At 33.3% G+C, this 26,814-nt stretch overlaps 2 protein-coding genes across 2 annotated transcripts; both read right to left on the bottom strand.

Annotated features, from left to right (window-relative positions):
• Nucleotides 1-595: 595 nt before the first annotated feature.
• LOC100777909 (ABC transporter B family member 21) lies at nt 596-7,012 on the bottom strand. The gene is made up of 12 exons (XM_014763155.3): nt 5,773-7,012; nt 5,605-5,659; nt 5,333-5,508; nt 5,007-5,228; nt 4,630-4,868; nt 3,961-4,486; nt 3,587-3,860; nt 2,535-3,403; nt 2,162-2,428; nt 1,761-2,024; nt 1,370-1,663; nt 596-1,216 (listed from the first exon to the last, which is right to left on the bottom strand). Exons 1-12 carry the CDS (start codon nt 6,076-6,078, stop codon nt 860-862), a joined length of 3,849 nt encoding a protein of 1,282 aa, XP_014618641.1. The 5' UTR covers nt 6,079-7,012; the 3' UTR covers nt 596-859.
• Nucleotides 7,013-19,769: 12,757 nt separating this feature from the next.
• Nucleotides 19,770-20,762, bottom strand: LOC102670244 (ATP-dependent DNA helicase pif1). Its single transcript, XM_006590085.1, has one exon. The coding sequence runs from the start codon at nt 20,760-20,762 to the stop codon at nt 19,770-19,772; it is 993 nt and encodes a 330-aa protein (XP_006590148.1).
• Between the last annotated feature and the right edge of the window lie 6,052 nt (nt 20,763-26,814).

Genomic DNA, 26,814 nt, shown 5'->3' with positions numbered 1-26,814 from the left:
CTTTTTCAATAAACATGTTCACCAAGTGGCAAGCACGAAAACGCGCCACTTTCAGATTTGGTAGGTTAATTTCCACCTTTTTTAGTTATAATAATGGATGCAATTTCGTCTTGCATGACGTTCCCACTTTTATTGTTGTTCTACCTCATCGGTATCACGGTCAGAGGGAATTCTAGAATGCTATGAAATTATTTTTACATCACCTTTTTAATCAAATCTAGCTCTATTCTAAGGATTGAAATAATACATGTTGGTTAACTTCAATTTATTTTTATTATGTTGAAGGTATAAATTATCTCACTTGGTTAATAATTAATTTTTATCATAAAATTTGGTGGACTATTTTTAGTCTAGTCTTAAGTTTGGCCTATTTAGAAACATAAAAGTCAATTCCATCGTCCTCCTTTCACATTTCTTCACCCCTAATACAAGTGACAACATCTAAGCATAAGTATTAAAAAAAAAATTAGTAGGACCAACGCCAATTATACAATAAAAAAGCACAAAATAGTATGACTAACTTTATTGGAAAACGACAACCATTGAAATCTGTAGGCAAACGACTGTAAGAAAGATAGAAAGACGTGGAACAATATTAATGGCAAAATATTGCTATATTACTATCAAACTATGGCAGCTGATCCCATCGTTCTCACATATTTTTGGTCACCTATTTTATTGTTATTGACAATATTACATTAATGATAACATGAATCAAACTTATTACTAGAAAATGGAAGCAAATATTTGAGATAATCTTCTGTTGAAGTTCTAAAAAAATATATAGAATAAAGAAGAAGAATAAAAAATAAAAAAAGGGAGGAAGATTGGAATTTGGAATTAGGCAAAGAGGCAAAACTCATACTGTTGAGGCACTTGTGTGAAGTTGGACTAAGGAAGCATAAAATCCATCACTGAGGTTAATGAGCTTTTCATGCTTCCCTTTCTCCACTATAACTCCATTTTTCACAACAGCAATCACATCTGCATTTTTTATTGTAGATAGACGATGTGCCACAACCACAGTGGTTCTGTTCACCATGACTTTGTCTAATGCATCTTGAACAACTCTTTCTGATTCAGCGTCTAATGCACTTGTAGCCTCATCAAGTAGCAATATCTTTGGACTTTTAATTATGGCACGAGCAATTGCTACCCGTTGCTTCTGCCCACCAGATAATTGGGTTCCCCTCTCTCCCACTATAGTATCATAACCCTATCATAGGAGGAAATATAAGTGTTAAGTCAAACACATTTGCCACTAAGAACAACTCATCCAATAAGATACAAAGTCTATCTTGGTAATGTTGCAAAGACATGATAACATAAAGAAAGCTAAAAAAAATGTTTCTTTAAATATTTATTTTACCTGTTGTAAGCCACTAATGAATTTATGAGCATTGGCCAATTCTGCTGCAGCTATGATTTCTGCTTCAGTAGCATCACCTCCTTTTCCATAGGCAATATTGGCACGTAGAGACTCATTGAACAAAACTGGCTCTTGGCTTACAAGACCCATTTGCTGCCTTAACCACTTCAGTTGTAACTCTCTAATTTCTACCCCATCAAGTGTGATTTGTCCTGAATCAGGATCATAAAATCTTTGCAACAAGGCAATCACTGTGGATTTTCCACTTCCACTTTCACCAACAAGAGCCACCGTCTGAACAATTTTGCTAGTGATAATTAGTTGTTACACACGTGCATTTAAGCTACCTTTTGAAATGAAATGGAGTTAAAATATAAAACACAAACTTTACCTTGCCGGAATGGATAGTCAAGCGGAGGTCTCGGAAAATCTGCATATCAGGCCTAGAAGGATACTTAAAGCTCACATGACGAAGCTCAATTTCTCCCTTAATGCTATCCAGTGTGCTACCAGACGCATCACTGGAATCTATCTTTGACTTCTTATCAATTATTCCGAATATGGAAGCAGTAGCTGACTTGGCTTTGCTTGAGTCAGGAGCAAAGGAGCTTGATTGGGAGACTCCAATAGCTGCCATAGTTAATGCAAAGAAGACCTGCAAAACAAGAAAACAACTACATTTTTAAGAAGGAAAAACATAATGTTGAAATATAATACAGTAATATTCTTTATACACATTTTTTCCCTCTCAAAAGTTTATAATGAATGTTGCAAGTATGAATGAGTTGGTACCTGGAAAACATCTGAGAATGTTGTCTTCCCAGAGTCCATAAGTCTAGCTCCTGCGTAGAAACTGGTTGCATAAACACAAAACAGTAAGAAAAATGAAACCCCAAATCCTGATCCACTGATCAACCCTTGCCGTATCCCTGTTTTCATTGGGCCCTCACATTTCTTCTTGTATAGTTCCATAACCTTGTCTTCAGCACAGAAAGAAGCAACTGTTCTTATGCTTCCAACTGCATCATTAGCAACTTGGCTTGCTTCCTCATACATCATCTGCAGCAGCAAAAATTCAGTACTATATTAAGAATTTGTCTCATAAGCTGGATAATGCAGTTAGTTACATATATAACTTTGTACAGCAATGGAAAATAAAGCAAACCTTTGCATCTGCACTGAATCCCTTCATGAATTTCATTTGAACATATCCATTTACACCAATCAGGGGAATCAAGACAAGAATAATTAATGCCAGCTGCCAAGATGCAACGAAAGCAATAATCAAACCTGCCAATGCAGTTGCGAAATTTTGAACCAATAGTCCCAGCGCATCACCAACAAGGGCACGAACAGAAGCAGCATCTGCTGAGAGCCTTGCACCAATGGCACCACTTGAGTTTTCAGGCTCATCAAACCAACTAACCTCCATGTTGACAACCTTCTCAAAACACATTAGCCTGATACGTTGGATTAACTTGCATCCTGCCACCGAAAAAAAGTATCCTCGTGCAGGAATTATAAGAAATGATGCAAGACCAAGGATCATAAACATCAGTGCCCAAAACTCGGAGTCCTTTTTCATCTCATCAAATGGTTCATAAAACGTCTTGATGACACTGGAAATCAGCACGCCAAATATTGGAAATATAACACCATTTGCTATGGCGGCAACAGATCCAATCACAATAACTGGAATCTCTGGCTTGTTGAGGGAAGCAAGGCGGCTGAGTGGAACCTCTGGTGCTTCTTCTTTGGGTTGTGAGTTTTCAAGTTCAGGATCAGCAACGTTAACTCCTGTGGGTAAACCAAAGGAAACTGAAAACGAGTGGCGGCTACTATTACCTAAGGATGAACCCCTACTAATAGATCTTTGAAGTGATCTCTTTTGACTAGATTGTCTAAAGGATTCTACAGAAAGTTCAGTCTTGTCGTGTTGGTCAGCATTTCCTTCTGTCTCTTTGCTTACTTCTTGTAGGCGTATAAGTTGAGAGTAAGCTCCCTCAGGATCCTTGAGTAATTCTGAGTGTGTTCCTGATTAATAAACACACAAAGTTATAGTAAGATATTGGCAAACAAAATTGTGATGATTTGAATTCTACTTTATATGCATGAATTGCATCAGAATCAATGAATTAATCATCTGCATATATGATCAACGGTTTAATCAATGGAAAATTGAAAAGAAAGCACGTTTTCAATGAACTTGTGTCATACCTTTCTCAACCATCTTCCCTCTATGAATGACAGCAATCATATCAGCATTCCTCACTGTGCTCAAGCGATGTGCCACTACAATAGTAGTTCTGTTGACCATGATCCTGTCTAGAGCCTCTTGCACTACCCTTTCAGACTCTGCATCAAGTGCACTTGTTGCTTCATCTAGAAGTAGGATTCTCGGATTTTTCAGGATTGCTCTTGCAATGGCAATGCGTTGCTTCTGCCCACCAGACAGCTGAGTTCCATGCTCACAAACCATTGTGTCCAATCCCTGCATGCAAAGGTAAAAGCTGAATGTTACTTAACAAGTTCCAAGATTACGAATCAAGAAATAGCCTTGAAATTGAGGTATTCTGGCCAGAGCATAGAACCTGTGGAAGCTTATCAATGAATTTAGCAGCATTTGCAAGTTCAGATGCAGATCTAATCTCTTCAATTGTTGCTCCCTCCTTTCCATATGCAATGTTATCCTTAATGCTAGATGCAAACAACACCGGCTCCTGGCTGACAAGGCCAATTTTTCCTCTAATCCACCTAAGCTGAAATTCTTTCAGGTTGATGCCATCAATAAGAACTTCACCTGCCTGCGGGTCATAGAATCTTTCTACCAAGCTGATAACCGTAGACTTTCCACTTCCACTTTGTCCAACTAAAGCCGCAGTTGTACCACTTGGTATATGAAGAGAGAATCCATTAAATATCAGTTCCTCAGGTCTTGCTGGATAACTGAAATAAACATCCCTCAACTCTATTTCGCCTTGAATGTCTTCTAATATTTTTCCATTTGGATCATAAGCATCTATCTCTGGCTTCCTTTCAATTGTCTGAAACATTTTGTAAGCTGCAGCCTGACCTGCAGCAAAAGCACTCAAGCTAGGGGATGCTTCTCCAAGAGACCTAAGACATGGAGAAAAAATTATACAAAAAAGTTGAAGTATGGACCTATTTATCTCTATATGTGGTTGTGTTGTATATAAAAAAAGCAATGAACTGTCAAGCTTCCTTAGCAGTGGAAATACATTTTAAAGAATGCTACTTACATTGAAGCAGTTAGCACGGCAATAATCACATTAATCACTGTGCCCCCATTATATCCTTTTTCCATTATCATCTTTGCGCCAAACCATACAGCCAAAGCATAACCACAGAAAATAACTAACATAACTGTGCCTAGACCAGCTCCAGCTATGAAACCTTCATGAACTCCTGATTTGTAAGCATCTACAAGAAATTTGCTATAACTAGATACTGCTTGCTTTTCCCCAGTGAAGGATGCAACCTGGAAATATACACAGGGAAAGAAAATATGATCATCATAGCACTGTCAAGACATAAGCAACAAGCAATAAGCACATTCTCAACCGAGAAATTATAGAGTTCCACAGATATCTACTTAGGTTTTCAACAAACAACATACGGTTCTTATTGATCCAATGGTCTGTTCAACTACATGTGCAGCTTTTGCATAAGCCGTTTGACCTCGAGAAGCCATCCTGCCTATGATGACGGCCATAGTAGCACCTGACAAAGCAAGGAGTGGAAGAGTGGACAACATGACAACAGTAAGAAGCCACCCTTTGATAAATGCTATCACAAATCCCCCAATGAATGTTGCTATTAGCTGCAGAAATTTGCCAACCTGTTCCAAAAAAAGCAAACATTGAGCATCTACAAAGTGGCTTTATGCTCCTAATTTTCATTCAAGCGTACAAAATTAAGTTGTTGCAGCACATCATATCATACCTTCTCACCCATGGCATCTTGTATGAGAACCGTATCACCAGACATCCTCCCTATCACCTCTCCCGTGTTCGTTTCCTTATCAAAGAAAGCAACATCTTGTCTCAGAATTGTTTTCAAATACAATCCCCTTATCCGTGCAGCTTGTCTCTCCCCGGTGACCATCCAACTAGTCACCTCTGAAAAATGAAATACTTCTCTCAACTTCAGTATCTAGAAAACTCAAATGGTTTAACACAAACCGCAATGATCTTATTGTAAAATATAGTACTAACGGAGAAACGCTGCCAACCCAGATCCTACTGCCAAGTACACAAATTTAAGAGAAACCTGCAGTTTTGATCAATCAAACAACCAAAGATCATCATAACTTCTAACAAGGCTTAAAAAACATACTTAACAAAATCAGTAACCAACCACCAATACACGTTTTTTGGCATTACCTTGGATACTTCTTCGACAACGTTAGTGTTTCGCTGGTTACTACCGAAGCTATCAATCATTTGACCGAACAGCAAAGTCATGAGAGGCAAACCCAAACCATTTCCAATGGCTCCAATGGTCCCAACAGCCATCAAAAGAATGTCAGTGGAGTCTGCAAAAGCGAACAGCTTGTGAAATGGAACTGTCTCGGGCTTTTCCTGTTGTTTGCTCTTTTCTTCCTTTTCCCCATTCGTGCTGGTTTCTGCACGATTCTCTGACGTGCTTGCGTCATCATGTTTCCTCTCTTCGCCATTCTCCACATCCATGTCAGATCACTGCCTCCAACGCTCCAACTATTCAAAAATTAAAAAATAAAACACCTCAAACAAAGTATCACAAACTAAATAACTTGCAATTAACAAACGCAGATTACGGAATCAGTGACAGGTTGGAACAAAGCTGAACAACACACTACACAGATTTCCTAGCTTTTATTGTTTGTTTTTTTTTTCTTTCCTTGTTTTGGATTGGAATTAAATTCGTACTAAAGAAAGAATCAATGTGAGTAGTTTGAAAGCAAATCAAGTTGCAGGAGCGAGTTGGCATTTAATGAATTCACCAAATGTGAAACTTCAAGCAAGCACTCGGAGAAGTGAAGCAACGGTATGCTTACAAAGTGAGATTCGATCACGACTATTAAACAGAGCAATAAATAAATGCAAACAAGAAGAGTGTTGTGTTGCGTTGAATGTTGAAAACTGGAACAAACTTTCTAGACAAATATATTGCTTCTCGAAATGTGCTGGTTCGGTGGAGATTGAAAAACATAAAGACGCTTGAATTCACGAATCCAGACAAGAAAACAAAAATTAGAAAAAAATGTTGTTTGATTTTGTCACCTACCAGACCACAAGAATTTTTTATTTAAAAAAAAAAAGAAAGGAAGAAAGAGAGAATGGCTCATCGTGATCACCCTCTTATCACCAGGAAATCGGGAATATAGTTATGACGACGGTGAAAGTGTGCAGAGGAAGAAAAAATTCTGCACTTCTTAAGTTCAAAGTTTCATAATTCACAGCATATCATATGGTTAGAAAACACGCACACGCAGCAATTGACAAGTTGAAATGCTACGAATTATGTGTACACATGGAAGACTTGAAGAAAACAACAATGGACGCCGTTTGAACCCACGGAAATGGAGACACAAAAAGAAAGAGAAGGCAGAGGAAAGATTTAGTCTATTCCTAGCTTTAGGAAGAAAAGTTAAATAAAGCATAAATATATGATTTAGATATAGATATATATTTTGGGGGGAAAAGGACTTACTAGGATGGTTAGTGGGGAGGGAGGGAAATATGTTGGCACTTCACACACAGTATAACGCAACTCACTCTTAAAGGACAAGCATCTTCTTCCGTGGTGGGCAAGGGGACGATAACTAATAAGTAATAATAACTGTTTTGAAGAAAAAAAATTCACATACCCATACTATATTAAATATATTAGATTAAGGCTATCGTACGTCATTTCAACCAGTTTTTAATTTTTTTTATTAGTCCAAAAATTTGTAAATAAATTTTTTTTAAATATATTTTAACATTTTTGAAACATTATTTAGTAGATTATTTTTAAAACATTAACTTATAATTTTTTTTATATTTTATTCACTTTTTATTCTTAAAATATATATTTAATTTTCTTATTACTTGTTTTAAATATGTCATTTATCTCATTTTATATTTTTTAAATATATATTTAATTTTCTTATTACTTGTTTTAAATATGTCATTTATCTCATTTTATATTTTTTAATTATTTTGTTCGTTAATTTTATTCAACATTTATAATTTTATATAAGTTAGCTTAAAAGTTTAAGTACTAATTATTTTTGAATTTCTAACTAATTTTTTCAGTCATGATATAAATAAGTTTACTGAATTCACTTTCAAACATGACATAAATAAGTTTACTGAAATCACTTTTAAACATACTTTTTTTTTTTTTTGCAGATTGTGAATTGTTAGTTAAGATTTATTAAAAATTATAACTGAAATGCATTTAATAAAAAAGTGAGATTCTGAATTGAAAAAAAAAGTGAGATTCGAAAAACATTATGATTATTCGAAAAATCATTTTAGTACCTTACTAACATTTCTTATGATTTTATATACTCTTATATCTCTTTCTAATATTTAATTAGTTTACTAATTAACTGATTGGTCACATTAAGAAAATTATTTAAAAGTATTAAATTTATCATAAAGTTATTTGTTTTTTTTTCCTAAAATTACCACCAGCATTAATGAAACACACTCTTATTTTTTTAAAAAAAATTATTACTTTTAATTTTTGCTATGATGTAATCCCCCTCATCATTAATATATTTATTATTTTAGTTATTATTGGAAATTTCTCAAAATACTACTCCCTTCATTCCAAGTGGTTTAAAGTTGTTGCACAATTATTAAGAAAAATAATTAATTTGATGAATTTCATAAAAAATATTAGTGATTTTTCTAATATACCATTTTATCTCTAATTAAATAGTGTTCCTATACTCGTTTACTCCCACTACACATGATTCTTATTAATAATAACAAATTATTATACAAATTTGATGGACTAAGACATTTTCACTTCACCTAACTCCATTGTATCATGTGCTACTTAACGAAAAACAAGTGAATTTTGGAATTAATCAATGGTATAAATGCATAAGTAAACACTAGTGACTTAAAAAAAAAAGTTTACAAAAATTAATAAGACTTTTGTATTAATGCATGAAATATTGATGAAGGATAATTTTGAAAAAATATATTTAATGTAGTATTGATTTTATTAAACGTCTTATATTTTGGAATTTTTTTCTCTAAAACTGACTTATATTTTAGAAGGGATGGAATATTCATTAATCTCTCAGTTAGTAAGACATTAATTATTTTCTTATTATTTATTGAACTCATAAAAATGATTCATAATCAAGAGTATTTTTTGTGGGAAAAATGATAAATGAAATACACATTTACATTAGCTCTTACTTAGTTCATTCCATGATAAATATCATATTTGAAAAAATATTTTATCTCAAAATAAGTGTTAGGTTAACTTTTCAATGTAATATTAATTATTTTTTTCACTAATGCCTCTAATAAGTATTACTTTACTTGTTCAATGTAATATTAATTAATAATAAGATTAATTTAATATTTTTTTATCTATGTATTATTTTTTTTATGTGTAAAATAACTTAGGAGAACACTAATTTTAACATGAAAGAAGTATAAGAAAAGATTAAAAAAAACCCTCTAATATGTTTCTTATAAAAAGGATAAGAAAAAGTATATATTTTTAAATTTTCAAGATATCAAATAATTTATTTTTTTTCATTTAATACTTTCTTCATTAAATATTAGAGAGTTTTCTTGAAGAATTTGCAAAAGATATAACATTATTATACTTTATAATGTATGCTTGCATTTCTCTCTTTTTCTTTATACTCCCTTTTTTCGTTTTAGAAAAATATTTGTTTCAAAATATAAGTCATTTTACTAAATCAATAGTACATTAAATATTTTTTTTTCAAAATTATCCTCAAATCAATCAATACTTATGCATCAATACAACAATCTTTTTAATTCTTGTGAACTTTTTTTTTTCTAAGTCACTAATATTTACTCATGCATTTATATCATTAATTAATTAAAAAAATTACTCATTTTTTTCAAGTAGCACCGAAAATGATATATATTTTTTTATAACTCCAAAAATCACTTATTTTTTCAGCAAGTTTGTATAGGAATTGGTTATTATAAATGAAAATTATGTGAAGTAGGAGTAAATGAGTATGATTACTATTTAATTAGAGATAAAAGGATATATTAAGAAAATTACTGATATTTGTTGTGAAATTTAATAAATTAATTATTTTTTTTAATACCTATCTATCAACTTTAAACAACTTATATTTTAAAATGGATATAATAGTTATCAACAAAGCTAATAAATATTTTATATGAATGTCATGGTGACTTAAAAATTGAACACTAATTTGGTAAGTAAAATTAAGTTTGTTCCCTTTAAATAAAATCTCAAATTTAAGTTTGTAAATGCAAAACACTTCACTAAGAAGCAATATCACTAAAGATAAACAGTTATTTTTTGTCTAAATTTGGTCAAACAAAACTTGCGAATATTTAACCATTATATGGTAAAGAAATAATTTGATAAATTTCAAAGGAGACTTCCGTCTTTTGCTTAAAAAATTATTGTGCTAGAGTGCTTTTATAGCTCCATTTCATTTCCTGAAGGAAAATTCTTATGGAAATTTGTTATGTAATGTAGTATTAAAATACATTGACGGAATAAATTTTATTCAATTATAATTTATTATATAATTAAATATTATTAATTTTATAATTATTATTTCAAAAAATTCTATTCAAAATATATTGATTTATTAACGATATAAAAAAAATCTGTACTATCAGAATTAAACTCTTGAAATCTTTTTATTAAAGTGAGAAACAATAACGATCCGTAAAATTTAAGAATTTCTTTATTTTAGTATAGTAATACTGTAGCAGAAGTACGTAGAATTGAAAAAATTTAGTGGCAGCATATCCTATCACAGCTGGTCATGTGATTTGGTGATTCCAATTAAAATAACTAGTAATCCGTGCGTTCTTACGAATAAGTTGAAAAAATATAATTGATAGTATAAGTGTCAATTATATAGTTATAATATTATATAATATTGTAATTTTTTAAATTTAAAAGCAATTGAATGAGATAAAAAGCAATATAGGATAAAAAAGCGGATAATTGATATGTATAAATGAAATTTGATGATGATACAAAATAAAAGCAGGTGTTATATACCATAACGGAAATAACAAAGTCATGTTGTTAAAGTCAAAGTTTGTCGTAAAAGGTTGAGAAGCAAATAAGTGTGCAATTTACAAATGTTACTTCAATATTGCAATAAATTTATAAACAAGGCCAAATGAAAGCATAGTTGACATTGGGATCAGGAAATTCAAACAAATTCCAGCTTTGAAGCTTTGGGATTTGGAAAAATCTCTCCATCCAGATCCAATTTTTGTCGTCTTTCGCCACTAATTGTAAACAAAGCGGCATTTCGGCACAGTATGCTATGTTCAATTGAGTGAACCGTTTCTCTTTCATGAAGTTGTACATACTACTTGGAACATCCTGCCATAACCAATAAATGAATTTGAGTTAATGGATAATTAAAAAAAAAAACAAACGAAGATGCTTGTTAATTAATGAAGTATGTAACTAAGTATCTTACCAAGCTGTTGCACGTGGCCTTGTATTCATTAAGAAGCATGTTGAAAGTCACTGAATTCGGCACCTGATGATATAATGAGTGCCATTTTGGAAAAGATTTTGCAACACTGGTTGTTTTGAATATGGTTTAGCAAGAAGAGAGACTGACCATAATAGGCTAATGTAACATAGTGATCTCCCTCGAGCCCATAGAAAGTCCTTAGTGTTGTCCATCCGTGCAAAATGGTTGGGTTGGTCAAATCTTTATTGTAGACAACATCATGCAGATTGTCATGTTTGTCAATTAAATGCTAGTGATGATCAAGTTGGTCTTTCCATCTAACAGCAAAAGGCCTACTGACTTCACCAAACATCTACATTTGAAATAGTTTAACATTAGAATGAGCCTAATTGGCTGCTTAGGTGTAGCACAATGGTTCAAAAATCAATATGGTAATTGGAAATGATAGTTATATGATAATAAATGGTTGACCTGATCCTTTGCAAGTATGGTCTGGAACATTTCAAGTTCAGTTTTTTCGATTTGCATCAACTCTGAACTCCATATGGCATTAAAATATTGGCATCAATAAATGTCACTACATTAACACTAACTTGATGTCAGCTCCGTGGAACACAATAAAAAAATCTAATTATAGTGTATAGGTAACAACAATCTTACCAGGCGCAGGGCTTGGACACGTGTTAGTTGTCCGGTTGATAGCTGTCTGTAGTGATGTTGGTGGAGCATGGCTCTGTCGTGGTGCGATGGACCATTTTCATCTTCGAAGCCAGGCTCTGTCTTGATTTTTGGCACATTATCCATGGTTTTTCCACTGCTGATGGAAGAAGCACATGAGGTTTTGAAATGCAAAGGAAACTCATGAATCCATGTTTGTGCTTTAAAGACTGAACCATGTTTCAACAACCTCAGTTTTGCTTCATGCACCTACCAATATACTTGCACACCCAGAAGATTTCGGATAATTTGAAAATGTTCCATTCGTCAATCTGATATGAATCATGGATGTATAAAATCGTTACAAATTTTTCATTTGTATGCTTGAATAACCTTTTTTTTTGTTTATTGGTACTATTTTGATTGTGTATAAAAATAATGTGCAATAGTGGTATATATTATTAATTTTCCGCCAATGCATCACAATAATATGATACTTAAAAAATCATTTTCGTGTTAATTAAAAAGAATTGTGATGGTATCATATGTGGCAGATTACTTACTATTAACAGCTGAATGAAGAAAATGTGGGTTTGTAGACATTAGACATAATTTTTTTAGATGATGTAATTAATCTACTATTTTTCTATTAAATACATGAAAAAAATGCTGCTTATGGTAGTAATTGTTACTTTCTTGATAAATATTTCAATTGCCTAGTTCATATTGTGTGGCTAAACCATAAGAAGAAAAACAAAAATTTCAATACACAGGTCGCTGAGAAATACAATTGACAATACAGATGTGAATGACATGGATTAAAGACAATGTTTGTCGCAAAAGGTTGAGAAGCAAATAAGTGTGCAATTTACAAAAAATTACAAATGTTACTTCAATATTGCAAAAAAATTATGATCAAGACATAGTAAAACAACTATTATATAAGAAATTGGTAATTTACAAAGGGATAATGTTCGACAAATTGTTTGTAGCAAAAGCATGACCACAAAATAAAGTGTCAACTTATAAAATATTAACAAAAGCCATAATAATATTAAACTTAATTCATAAACATGACCAAAATAAAACATAGTTAACTGTTAGATCAGGGAATTCGAAGATAATTTCCATGCTAGCTTTGAAGGGCTGGGTTTCACAAAAATATTTCCATCCAGATCCAATTTTAGCTATCTTTCTCCAGTGATGAACACAATCCTGCATTCTATAATGTCCTCCAAATTCAAATGAGTCCAACCTTTGTCTCTAAGAAAATGATACATGATGCTTGGAGCGTCCTAATATTAAGAATAATGTTATGTGATAAATAGATGAAATTTAAAACTTAGGAGATAAAGATTGGTTGACTGAATAAGTAAATTGGAAAGTAGCTTAACAGGCTGTTGCAGGTCATTTTGCGCTGAGTGAGAAGCACGTTGAAAGTGATCGCATTTGGCACTTGATGGTATAATGAGTGCCATCTTGGGAATGATTTTGGATGGCTACTGCTCTTGAATATGGTCAGAAAGAATACACTTTTACCATAATGGGTTAACGACACTTGATGGTCTCCGGTTAGGTGATAGAAATCCCCCAGTGCTGTCCACCCTGCTACAATAGTTGGTTTGTCCAAATCTTGGCTGTAGAGAACAGTATGCAAATTTCCATCATTGTCAAGCAAATGCCAGTAATGGTCTAGCTCGTCTTTCTACCTCACAGTAAATGACCTACTAGCTTCACCGTAAGTCTACATTTGAAATAGATAAAACATTAGAATGAGACAAATAAGTTGGTTAGTTGTACAAAATAACTGAAAAATGATATGTTAATTAAATCAAAATGTAATGACCTTGAAAAAATAGAACAACCAACTAATACACAAATATAATGACATTGAAAAAACTGCAGCACTCATAAATTGCTCGAATACCAGTTTCAAAACATAACAGAACAAAGGTTTTATTATCAACTTTAAAAGTACTGTATCAATATAGACTAAATGGTATATCAATGATAATCAAAGAAGAGAAGAGTATAAACACTGTTAATCAAGGAATAATGTCCACTTGTTTTTCAATTGCAAGATTGGTATCCAACTCCCAAAACAAAATGCAATAACCTTTGCTATAAACCCAAAACAGAACACAATCAAAACACATAAACATAGAAGTAACCACAGACTAATATTTATATAATACTTGGAATGTTATATAAAAAATATTAATGTGTAAAGCACTTAAGGATGAACAATACATACTTGATCTAGAAATGAAGATTCTAACAAAATTCTCTCTTCAAGCATGATCTTTAGTATCTATAGCAGTAGATTATTATACAACGATGACACAAAATTGACATTGAATTAACAAAATTCATATTCTATAAGCATTATTTTTTTGGTCTAGAAATGAAGATTTAACCAATAGTCTAATGAAGAGAACATTTTGTAAAAAATAGCATGTTGTTGGATCAAGTGGCCTTAGAATAATTAAGAAGGGGGGTTGAATTAATTATTAATGAACCTTTACTAATTAAAAATCCATCCTTCTTAATGTTACTATATTCAATTAGGCTTTTACTACAAAGTTAAGAAAGTAAAGAACAATAATTGAAACTTAACCAAAAGTAAAAGCGATAATTAAAAGTGCACAGCAGAAATTAAAGAGTGTAGGGAAGAAGAAGACAAATACAAGAGTTTTATATTGGTTCGGCAACAATTCGTACCTATATTCAGTCCCCAAGCGACCTGCGATCCTTGAGATTTCTTTCAACCTTGTAAAACCCTTTACAAGCAAAGATCCACAAGGGACGTACCCTCCCTTGTTTTCTTTGAACAACCAAGTGGATGTACCCTCCAGTTGAACTGATCCACAAGAGATGTACCCTCTCTTGTTCTCAGTTACAACAACCCAAGTAGATGTACCCTCTACTTGTATCACAAAGGTTGTACCCTCCAATGTGTTAAGACAAAGTTCTCAGGCAGTTAGTCCTTTGAAACTTTGTGAAGGGGAAACAAAAGATATCTCAGATGTTTAGTCCTTTGAAATCTTTTGTTTAAGGGAAAGGGAAGAATCAAAAGAATTCTCAGACTGTGTCGTTTTGAATTCTTTGAAAAGGGAGAAAGGGGACACAAAAGAATTCAGGCGGTTAGTCCTTTGTTCTTTTGGAAAAGGGAGAAGAGAGACACAAAAAGAATTCAGGCATTTAGTCCTTGTCGAATTCTTTTTGGCAAAGGGAGAAGAGAGACACAAAATAATTCAGGCGGTTAGTCCTTGTCGAATTCTTTTTGGAAAAAGGGAGAAGAAAATGAAAAAGATGAATAGCACACTTTTGTTTTCTATGAAAGAACAAGGTTTGGAAACCAGAAAACTTAGAAAGCTTTTGGCAAAGGAAGAAGAAGAAGAAGAATAAGTAGCAAAGTTTTCTCAAAAGTTGTTCTAAAGAATTGTTAAAAAGTTATTGAAATGCAAGTCAAGGTCTTGCTTTTATAGACTCTTCATGTCTGGTCAAGAAAACCATTGGAAGAGTTATAACCTTGAGAAAAACCTAAAAACCATTGGAAGAGTTACATCTCTTGATTTTTATTCAAAACTTGTCACTGACAATCGATTACCAAAACCATGTAATCGATTACACAGAGCATTTTATGAAAAGATGTGACTCTTCACAATTGAATTTGAATTTCAACGTTCAGATACACTGGTAACCGATTACCAATACATTGTAATCGATTGCACCATTTAGAAAACAATTGGAACGTTGCAAATTCAGTAAAAGCTTTTGAAATCAAACTTTGCCACTGGTAATTGATTACAGGAAACTGGTAATCGATTACTAGAGAGTAAAAACTTTGGTAACTTAGAAAATTTTGAGAAAAACTCTTTTGAAAAACAAAATTGTGCTATGTTTGTTTTTTGAAAAATCTTTTCAATACTTCCCTTGTGACGTCTTCTTGATTTCTTCTCTTGAATCTTGAATTCATCTTCTCTTGAATCTTGAAATCAAACTTCTCTTGATTCTTGAATCTTCTTGATTTCTTCTCATGAAACTTGAAATTAAACTTGATCTTGGACTTGTTGACTCAATCTTGAAATCATTCTCTTGGGCTTTTTGTCATCATCAAAACTACTTGAATCAACTTGATTCATCATCATGAAGCTTGTTTCTACACATGTTTGGGCGTCACTGTTCATAACATTTTCGTTATCGACAGTCAGTATTAGGCGGTTACCAAAGAAAGTGTCTGTCACTGAAAACATTAATGCTGACATAATATTGTGTTTGTCACTGAAAATACAAATGCATTCAGTACAACGCAGGGGTTTGGACATTCTTACCAGGCAGGGTGGCAAGAACCATTTCCAGTTCCTTGTTGAGGGTGCTTAACCGTGATGGTGGTGGAGTAGAGCGTTGTTGTTGGGTGTTAGATGGACCTGCTTCGTCTTCCATTCCTAGCTCAATCCTCATCTTTGCTACAACGCGATGCGTTCTTCCTTCCATTGGTCACTGCACAGGTCTCTTCAAATTCAAAAATGAAGAGCATTGAAGAAAACTGCATATGGTTTGCGCTTTTATGAAGCAAACCATGGTACAACAAATTTGCTTGTTGCACCCACCAATATACTTGGACGACCAGGCCATTATCGACAATTACAAAATTGTCCTTTGTAGAATCCGATACGTATTACAAATCGATAAAATTGCTATGGATTCGTAATTCGTATGGGTCGATAGTGATTTTGTGCTAATTGCGCGTTACTTGAGTGTGAAAAAATTAATTTGTACATAAGTTCCAACAATTTTGGACATTAATATGACAAATTTAGAATTGGTTAATGAAGAGCTTCTATGATTTATTTGGAACATTGCTTAATGAAGAGCTTCTGCAAGGTTAGGATAATCAAGTTGTGACAAATCTTGTATTCAATGAAACTAAGAAAAAAGTATATGTCATTTCAGCTGTCAGAGCCTTACTAACTGTCGTACATTTTAAGTATAAAGTATATGAAATTCATGGTTACACAATGATGATGCTCTTACCAACTACATCAAAATTGTATTATGAATGAAAATTGAAGGTTGCATCATTACACTTTCATATCATGTAACCAAAATAGTTTTATTTCAATTTACTTATTCTTGCAACAATCAAATATTTATTTAATGAGTGACAATACAGTTTTGCACACATATAGTGTTATATAGAAGCTGGAGTAAATACACCATATCTAAAAACTGATGTTGCATGGTTAGCAGGATGAAGCTGAGGTCAATTTTGTTATGTATCAAATTGTGCAAAAAGTATATGTGATGAAGATATACAACTTTCACATTTGTTAATAACACTACAATTAGTTGCAGATGATGTTAATGTCACAATATATTAATCTATGTTAAGTTTGCTACCCATTGTTCAAAATGTCGGCTTGAACAGTTGATCCAACTTATAGTCTACCTTTTGTTACCCATTGTTCTTATTAAATTTGAAGGCAACAAAATGAGTAAAAGATTAATATACTTAAAAAATGAATCTAGCCTACAAATAAACTATTTTGGATATGAAAGACAAGGAAAATATATATAATTTACGGAAATTGAAACAAGAAAGTCTTAATGTTATGTGAAGGAAATTAAGACTTTCTTTAGGGACGATTTTGCTCTCTTTGATCAAAGAAAAAGATAGACAAAGCGTTGGAAATACAATTGAATGAAACCGTGTTTGTGGTTTTAAAATGCCTCTGTCTCCACTGATATGCAGTTTTACTTTGTTCACCCATGAATATGCTTCCACACCGATGCCAGTTCCGATAATTCATAAATTGTCATTTGGTGAGTGTGATATGTATAACGAATCGATAAAACTGTTATGGATTCATAATTGGTATGAGTAAATAGTGATTATTTGACTATTGCTAACCATGTAAAATAAGACTGTCTAAAATTAAGCTTTTGGCGAATAAATGATCTTTGTAGACATTACCATAAGAATCAACTTAATTTTTTAATTACATATTTAATCTATTTTTGCTATTTCAATTAATGGTTAATAGAAGAATTTGATATTTTAAAAGATAAATTACAATTTAGTTGAAGTGGCTATAGAAAACATATGACTTAAGGTAGCATGAATGAATGGAAATGATAGTTCTTGTCTTAATTGTTTCGTGATGTGTTACACAATTTTGTAATTCATGTTGCCTTTGAATTCAATTGATATCATAAAAAATTATGATCGTATACGTAGCACAGATATGAATAAATACTAATTTCATGTATTACATCAACATGTATATGAATAGTGAAGTCAATTTTAGGTCTATTGTAATCAGAAAGATGGAGCAACTGTTCCTAATACCAATATGTCTCCAATCATGATACTTTGCAGCTTAAAGTCTTACAAAGTCATACTTTGCAAATGCTCCTAAAACTTACAAAATCAAACTAATTTTGGCTTACATGACATGTACTGCAAACACCACTGTTAAACATTGCAGTCAACATACATGCATACGTGATTTAACTGAAATCTCTTGCTGCATACAATCATGCAATTCTTATTCAATCAGTAGGACCAAATCATTACACTGTAATCTTAAACTGATATCCTGTCTATACAAACGCATGTTACGATCTTAGGAGCAACGTAGCTTCTTAATGGCTCCTGTTAACAGAATTGTCATTATGCAAGAACTGTATATGAACTGCCTAGCTTGTAGTTAATCTTAGTTGTGTTAAATATCTTGCAAGGCTGTTACAATAACTTGGTTTTCATCAAATTCAGCAAGATGCTGATGTGATGAACCAAATTATGCAAAAACTTGATGTCATGAATGTGTTCAAACATACACTGGAATAAAGGACCCTGCATGGAAAATCGATGTTTATGAGTTCCAAACAAAACTTCCACCATTAGACTATGGTACTCTTAAATTTGCAGGAGTCATCAATAGTACTACTCATTAGACAGACCAAAGCATGAAACTGTAAACACATGTTTTTACCTTGATGTATCACACAAATGTTGCAGTAACTTGATGTCATGAAAGTGTTCCAACATACATTGCATTAAACAAACCAACCAATGTTTTCTTACATAACCAAGCTAGCTGACTCAGGTCACCTACACTCTCACCACTTCATTCATGATAATTAATGGCTCATGTTCATACTACTGGCAAACAAAGAGAAGTGTATTTGAACTGTCTAGATTGTAGATAATTTTAACAATTCGAAACAATTTCACAACAACTTGGATTGGATCAAATTCAGAAATATATTGATGTCATCAACCAAATTGTCCAAAAACATCATGTCATGGAGGTGTTCAAACATACACTGCAGTAAAGGACCCTGCATGGAAAAATTATGCTTATGAGTCAAAAATAAAAGTTCACCATATCACTGAGATACCATTTATTCCCAACATTGTAAAACATAGAAAGTCAAACTAATTCCAAGGAATCATTTTATTCATTGTAAAGATCTTACAGTGTGAATGCATGCTTTTTTTTTACCTTGATGTATGAAACAAATGCTGCAATAACTTGATGCCATGAACGTGTTCCAACATACATTGCAGTAAACAACCCTTCATTGCACAGGTTAGTGATGAATATCAATACCTTTCAATGTTATCAGTAATTATTTAGCTAGTGTTAGAACATACTACAAATTTTGAAGAACTTCCTTAAAAACCACATTGGTTGTTATGTTAAGTGGTTTTCCTTCTTTTTCATGAATAAGGATTTTTAGTCCAGTCTTACTCTAAACTTTGGAGAATGCCACATAAAGCTGGCTATGACTGAAAGCAGGTTTAGGAAGATATAATCCTACACTTTGAAGAGATTGTCTTTGGGGTTTATTGATTGTCATGGCATATGAAACTATGAACGAAAATTGTCTTCTAATCACTTTGAATGGCCATGGAGATTGAGATGGTGATAAAGACATCCGTGGAATATACACCAAACTTCCTATGTTTTTTCCTAAAATTATTCGCGCTTCAATAACATGATTGGTCCTTCTAGACACAATTAGCCTTGTTCCGTTTCAAAGGCCTTCTACTTGATCTAAATTCTGAATCAACATAATAGGTGTGCCTATTTTGATCCTTATCTTATGATTAGGCATGCCTGATGTCTTAAATGAATGTAGAAATTCTGGTGTAACAGCTTCATGAGATTCACTTGATGCAACATCCGTTATGTCAATTGAATCACAACTCAAATATTCTTTTTCATCACCTGAGATAATGTTTAATATGTAGTCATTTATTTGGTCCACAATCTCATTTGTTGAAGCTAGAATAGCTCTAGACTTCAGAAATTCCTCATCTTTATAATTGTGCTGGATGTATGGATAAGTATGACCGACAATTAATTCAATATGATCGTTGAAATTTTTAATCAACAATTCATTTGAAATCTCTAGCTTTCCTTCACCAACATCTATCAGCCACTGCGAGAACCTCTTAATTTCTTGTGCATTTGTGATTGTTAGGTTTGACTGCAAATGCATTTTTTTAGTTAGCTTTAAAACTGTGCAGTAGTCCCACAGATACGAAGCATTGATAGTAGCATTCACTATATCGGACCTACTTCCTCTTGTGATGATGGGAAAAATTTGTTTGAAATCACCTCCAAAGACTACAACTTTTCCACCAAATGGAACACTGTCGGAATTAGACATGAGCATAAAGTCGTTCAATGTTTTATCTAATGCTTCAAAACAATACTTATGAGCCATAGGAGCCTCATCCCATATGATCAACTTGGTAGCCTTTAGTAGTCGAGCTTGTTCTATTCCTTGGTGGATATTACATGTGGAGTTCTCTAATGTAGGCACAAGAATAACAAATTTAGAATGTGCAGTTCTACCATTGGGTAATAACAATGAGGCTATACCACTTGAAGCAACTGTCAGAACAATATCACCTTTTGAACGTAGTGTATCAGATAATGTCTTCCACATAAAGGTTTTGCCAGTACCTCTATATCCATACAGGAAAAACATTCCTCCAACTTGTTTATTGACAACACTCATGATTACATTAAAGATATGTCATTGCTCATCTATTTTTGAAATTGAACAAAACTGTTATCAGATTAAATGATTAAGCCATAATTGTTGCTATTGAACTGATGTTACAATAATACAAACACCAGTTTTGCTAACCTGTTAAAGAGGCAAAGCATGTTTGAAAATCATGTTACAATTGAGCCTTGCCATAATTTCGTTCATCATGTATGTGTATATATATATTACCAAGATACGACTGTAACAAGTTTCTTGGAAAAGGCATGCTTGGATAATCCTTTAATGATTTTTTGTTTGATTGTAATATCTCTTCCATTTCAATCAATGTCAAATTTTGTAACTCTTCTACTTCAATCTCTAACTCTTTGGACATAAATACAAAGACGAATTTGTAAGTATTAAACAACAATAGCAATTTACCAAAAAAAATGTTTGCTATACATTACCTGGTATATTTCTTATTTTTCTCTGTAATTAGACACTCTCATGTTTCAAGCCATACATGATTTGGCCTTTCAATGCTATTAGATATGAGCATTGTAACAAACAATTTCCTTAGAAATTGGCCAGAACCCCAATGGCATGCTTATCTTAAAGCCTCAATATATTCCTTATCGTTTTGTAAGAAGCCCATAGCAAATCAAGGTTCTCTAATTGAAGAATAGAGTTAACCATTAACTGTGCAAATTTTTTCATAAGTTGTCAGTCCTTTAACCACAACCAACATCATCCTAAGGTAATATATTTCGCTAGTGCTTGGAGGCACCCAGTTAAGTCTACCAATTGTATTGCCACCTTTACGTGGCCTCCAACATCTAGACTTGGCAATGTATGTAAACTTTGAAACGAAATGCAAGTATGTTAGATCTTTTGCTTCATGATAAATGCTGTTAGCTTGGAGCCAAGACGTAAACATAGACTCTTTAATAGTTGGCTTGGACAACAAAACATCAATGTCATCATCATCCACAAATATTATTGAGTTTTGACCAGGAAAATGAAAGTATAACCTTTCAAAAGCAAGCGATCTTTTGTGAATTTGGAATGAAAAGATTCGCCAACATGCTTCACAAAGAGAAACATACCTGCCATCAAGATAGTGCTTAATCTCATCGACAACCTGTTTAGTGGTTCCATCATCATTCTGCACAGGTACCAAAGTTGCGGTTATCCGATCATAACCTTTATTAATGTACTTGAATAGATATTTGATGGACGTTGACTGATTACACCACTCTATGTTGATGTGTGTCTGGTATTTCAACAACAACTTTGGATTGTATGGAAAAAACATATCTATTATCTACTACGATACCTATCCTTTTTTCTGTTTGCTATCAATTGCAGCTTAAGATTCTCTATCTGTGAGTTATCATATCTATCTTTTGTCATCCTAAAAGACTTAGCAAAGATGTTGTGGTCATCAAACATTCCTTTTAACTTGGACACCAGCTGTGAATCCAATACATTTTGACTAGCACAAATTCAAAAAATGTGATGCATATAACCATCCACTTAACGATATCACAATTGGATAAAAACCCACACAGAGACAATTGATGCAAACAAAGTCAACAAACACAAATTACCTTACTGCATCAATTCTATTTTGGATTTCATTCTCTGTATCATATATATACAGCTGGGCAAATTTTGGAGGTTTCTCAGGCATTGGTAATAGGCTCACAATCAAATGACATGATTGTCCATGAATTTTATAAATTGATGGACCTTTTCCATTCAACACACTTGTATCTATCTTGGCTCCAAGAGAGCTGAAAGCAAACATCATATTATAAGCTCTGATATTATGTTGGTAATTTTTGCTTTCACGTGATTCTTGATCACATAATAGTTGTTGCAGAAGCAATGATGGATTCTTGAGAAAAGGAAGTTGTACCCTCCCCATGTCGCAATAAAGACTATATTTGGCATTAGCCTGATTTTTATCTTTTCTTGTTCTTTCTTCATACCACATAGCAGTGTGGCAATATGGACATGTTTTAGAAGGGTCTCCTAGATCAATATATCCTACAAAATAAATGTTACTTAGTTTGACATTAACAACATATTCGTGAAGCTAAAACGTTTGCATTGTGAGACTAAAACCTGTGCTAATGTCATGAGCACATTCATCACCATCATCACCCAGGTGATTGTCATCATGTAGCAAACTATCAACATTTCCTGTATTACACCCAACAACAACACAACTATGATTATTACTTCATGTCTAATTTGTTTGATAAACTATTTCAAATTATTGTCACCTCCAATTTCAGTGTTGTCATCTAAATAACCTTCATCTGTTTGCTGAAGTGGATCATTTGCATGTTCACGTACCAAGGAATTATCATGCATTTCACTATTTGCTACTCTAGTAGAAGTTGAAGATGCATCTTCAAAGTCATTGTACAAATTATTATGAAGGCTACACATGTTATTCATAGTTTTCATCTTTCTGGTTTGAATGTGCTAGCTATTTGGCTGAGTATTAGTCACATCTGCTAATGGGATTTGAAAGCTTCTTTGGTTGCCACTTGTTCCAGGTCCATTAACAATTACTGTGACATTAATAACATAATCTCAGTCTTCACATCATATGTAGCAACACACATTTAACATCAATACAACTTGAGAATATTAGTATGTAGCTGCAAAACCTGTATTTTCATTGAATATATGTGTCTTCTTTGCACTGTCAGGTTGACTTCTTTTTAAACACCTTCCTTGCAATATTGGTTTTCTTTTTAATCTTGCACATTTTGCATGAACTCTGCTATTAGACCCCACTTCTTCCATGCTTAATAACCTTAAACTGTTACTTTGTACAATTAAGAACGGGAGATGTCTTAGCATAATTCCACGCACCAAATTTCTTAATGAGCATTTGAAGATTCCTGTTATTTGTTTGAAGATATATGATTGTATGGATGGGAACCACAATGTTACATCCACCGTAAGTGACCTAGCACTTATAACAAAGCTATTGCATAAGGTTTTAGCCTTGATAAATAATACACCAATTCCACCACATCAAAAATTTAGTACTCTTAATCATGGTTTTTTATGGTATCATGATTAGAAAACAAATAATGACTTACTAGAACTGTTACACCAATTGTTTGACAACTTTCATTGGTCACATGAGTTTTATGATAAGTGGTAGACTTAGTAGACTTATAGCCATCTCTTAGCCAACACTTATATAGGGCTATCCCATCCAATAAAAAAGGCTAATAATAGTCTACACATATATAGAGCTATCCCATCCAATTGGCAATATGCTAGAATCACACGTGCAAAGGAAACCTCCATTTGCTTTTCATAATAAGTGCCTATGAAAGCTACCACCTCTTTAGTGATATTTCTTGGGCACTGATCTATTTTGCTGCCATTGGTTTACATGCATTAAGTTGAGAATGAATCTCATTTCATATTAACTGCGCTTAGCCTGAATTTTGGCTACTTGTTGTCAATTATGATAGTCAATCAAGTCTTCCATTTTCACTTATCAATTACAAATTGATATATATTAAATCTGTTTACAACAGAGGTGCGTTTGTGTCATTTAGTTTAGATTAAATCTGTTGACATACTAATTTCATATTTATGTCTATTTTCAGTGAGATATATGGAATAAAAACTTGAAATTTAAATGTGGCTACAACTGCCCTTGGTCCATTTTCAATGATAATTAAATCTAGCTGCAACTGCGCTTGATCCATTTTCACTTATCAGCTACACTCACACAGTTGATACTTAACAGTCAATCAACTATTCCATTTTCACTTATCAAGACTAATTATAGTATAATGTTTCTAAAATGTCCAATCACTTACCAATTTATTAGTCATCGTGTTGTTAACTATATGGATGAAATTTTAAAAAAAAGCTTTTAGCGAGATTTAGATTTTCAACATAGTAAACACTCTAGTAAATCAGCATATAACATAAATAACTCAAATTACAAAATCACTAAATATAACATACATATTGTAATATTACAACCCATAAATGATTTGTTCATGTCTTACACATGTCACCACAACACATGTGTGACAATATGCTCAAAATAATCATTTAGAGGATTACATTAGTTCAAATTGGAAAAAAAATGGAAGCTCTGCGCTTTCAATAGTGGGTCATGGTGATCATTTAGTCTTGATATGCTTTTTGCCCAACCTAGTTGAGGAAAGTTGTATGGATGATAAGTCTTCAAATGGTATTCCATCCACCTGACTATGAGACAATGGCAAAATGTGCTTGACTAGTGTGATGGATCCTGGCAATGCTGGATCAGACTCAGCAGTGGCTGATAAACATTGCTACAACATGTGACATATATTCAATCATTAATTAACCATTAAAACAATACATAATAAAATAAGGATGAAGCTTCGCTGGGAGCTATATCCATATCTGTGACTAACATATATGTTCAATTCTATAAAGCATACAAATGCATGATACTTTAAAAAACATCTCAATGAATGGCAACAACAAATAACTTACACTATCACCATCATAATTAATCTCGTGCATCATCGATATGAAAGGTGAAGCTTCATCCTTAATAATAAAAGAACGAATTCAATTATTAGTAACTAACAGAGTGAATATTAAACACAACAACAACTACAAAAACGTTACCTGATGTTGTAAGTTCGGAAGCTTTGAAATAACAAACTTCATTATTTCATCATCCTCTGATAACTAAGACACCGAATGGCGTGTATTCCCAGAGACAACCTTAAATCTGAAGGCTAGTGTTTTGCCCAAAACACGATCAAGTTCTTCTAGTATATCTCATGCATCAAATGCTCCATCCTAGGTAATTAGATTTATGGAGCCATTAATTTTAAACATACCTCTATAATACTATCCATGCAAAATGAATACAACAACACAATATGTGTATTCTTTACCTCATTAATCATTTTCTACTTAATCTCATCTGCAGTCTCTTTTATCAGAGCATAACATTCTCGATCCCATAGTGTAAAAATTGCAGACTCATTAGGTTGACCAACTTTGGCATCCACACGAAACCTATGACACAAATTGGTACATCAACAGCTACGCACATACATAACAAAACTAATTCGAAGCAGGTTGTTATTTGACCATGAAACAACATACAACTTACTTTGCAACTGTACTTGCATTCTTATTACCACACCCAACGCATATAAAGAACGAACCCTCTCCATCATCTATTTTGTTACATTTGGGACACCCATCATAAATACATCCATTCGCTACCAACTGTAACACCCTGAAATATTTATAGTTATAAATTGATGTTTAATTGTATTTATCTTGTTAATTGACTATATGGTTGACTTGAATGATTTGAGGTATGACTTGAGTTAGTCATGTGTGAATTTCTTGATGTGGATGTTGAGTTATGTGGAGTTTTGTTGAGCTAAGTTGAAATTATGAGATTTTAGATTTTACCTAAACCTAGTTCAGTAAAATCGCAATCTCGGATTCGTTAACCGTTGGATCATCCTCAAATTTTGTCTGGAGCTTCGTAAGACATGTTTCCATAGTTTGACAATTGGGATTTTGAAAATAACAACCTTTGGTCTCTAGCTAAGCGAGAATGGCACGCTAAGCGCAATTCCAACCAAAGAAGGAATTGCGCTGAGCGCCCAGAGGTGCGCTAAGCCCAATTCCAACCAGAGAGGGAATTGCGCTTAGCGACCAGAGGTGCACTAAGTGAGCCCTAGTGCAGAGAGGGCTGCGCTAAGCCTATATTCTTGCGCTAAGCGCAAGGAGTGGACTTCGGCTTAGCGCGATAAGCTCGCTCAGCAAAATTTGCAGCTTATACATGCGTTCTCAGCGTGAAAAACATGATTTTTTCACTCTCCTCTTCTCCAAAATGCCACCCAAACCCTAAAATCTCATTTTCCACCACCCAAGACCACCGGTGACCGCCGTAAGCCGTCGTTGCTTGCCGTCGAACCCCTACGCCAAGAGGAACACTTTAATCGGAGTGGAATCCTCAGAATCCTCCTCAAGGATTCGGTGGAGTAAATCCCTCAATCCTCCA

This window comes from Glycine max, chromosome 10, assembly GCF_000004515.6.
Source record: "Glycine max cultivar Williams 82 chromosome 10, Glycine_max_v4.0, whole genome shotgun sequence".
NCBI classification, from domain to species: Eukaryota; Viridiplantae; Streptophyta; class Magnoliopsida; order Fabales; family Fabaceae; genus Glycine; species Glycine max.
The sequence above is the reverse complement of the archived record's forward strand: the minus strand, read 5'-3'. Positions and strand labels throughout refer to the sequence as shown.

What these genes read in the sequence shown, in the direction of transcription:
- LOC102670244 (XM_006590085.1), bottom strand. Translation starts at nt 20,762, where the DNA reads ATGAGTGTTGTCAATAAACAAGTTGGAGGAATGTTTTTCCTGTATGGA.
- LOC100777909 (XM_014763155.3), bottom strand. Translation starts at nt 6,078, where the DNA reads ATGGATGTGGAGAATGGCGAAGAGAGGAAACATGATGACGCAAGCACG. An exon ending in GATTCAGTGCAGATGCAAAG is followed by an intron (nt 2,429 to 2,534) that starts GTTTGCTTTATT and finishes TTGCTGCTGCAG; the next exon opens with ATGATGTATGAGGAAGCAAG. An exon ending in TGACTATCCATTCCGGCAAG is followed by an intron (nt 1,664 to 1,760) that starts GTAAAGTTTGTG and finishes AAAATTGTTCAG; the next exon opens with ACGGTGGCTCTTGTTGGTGA.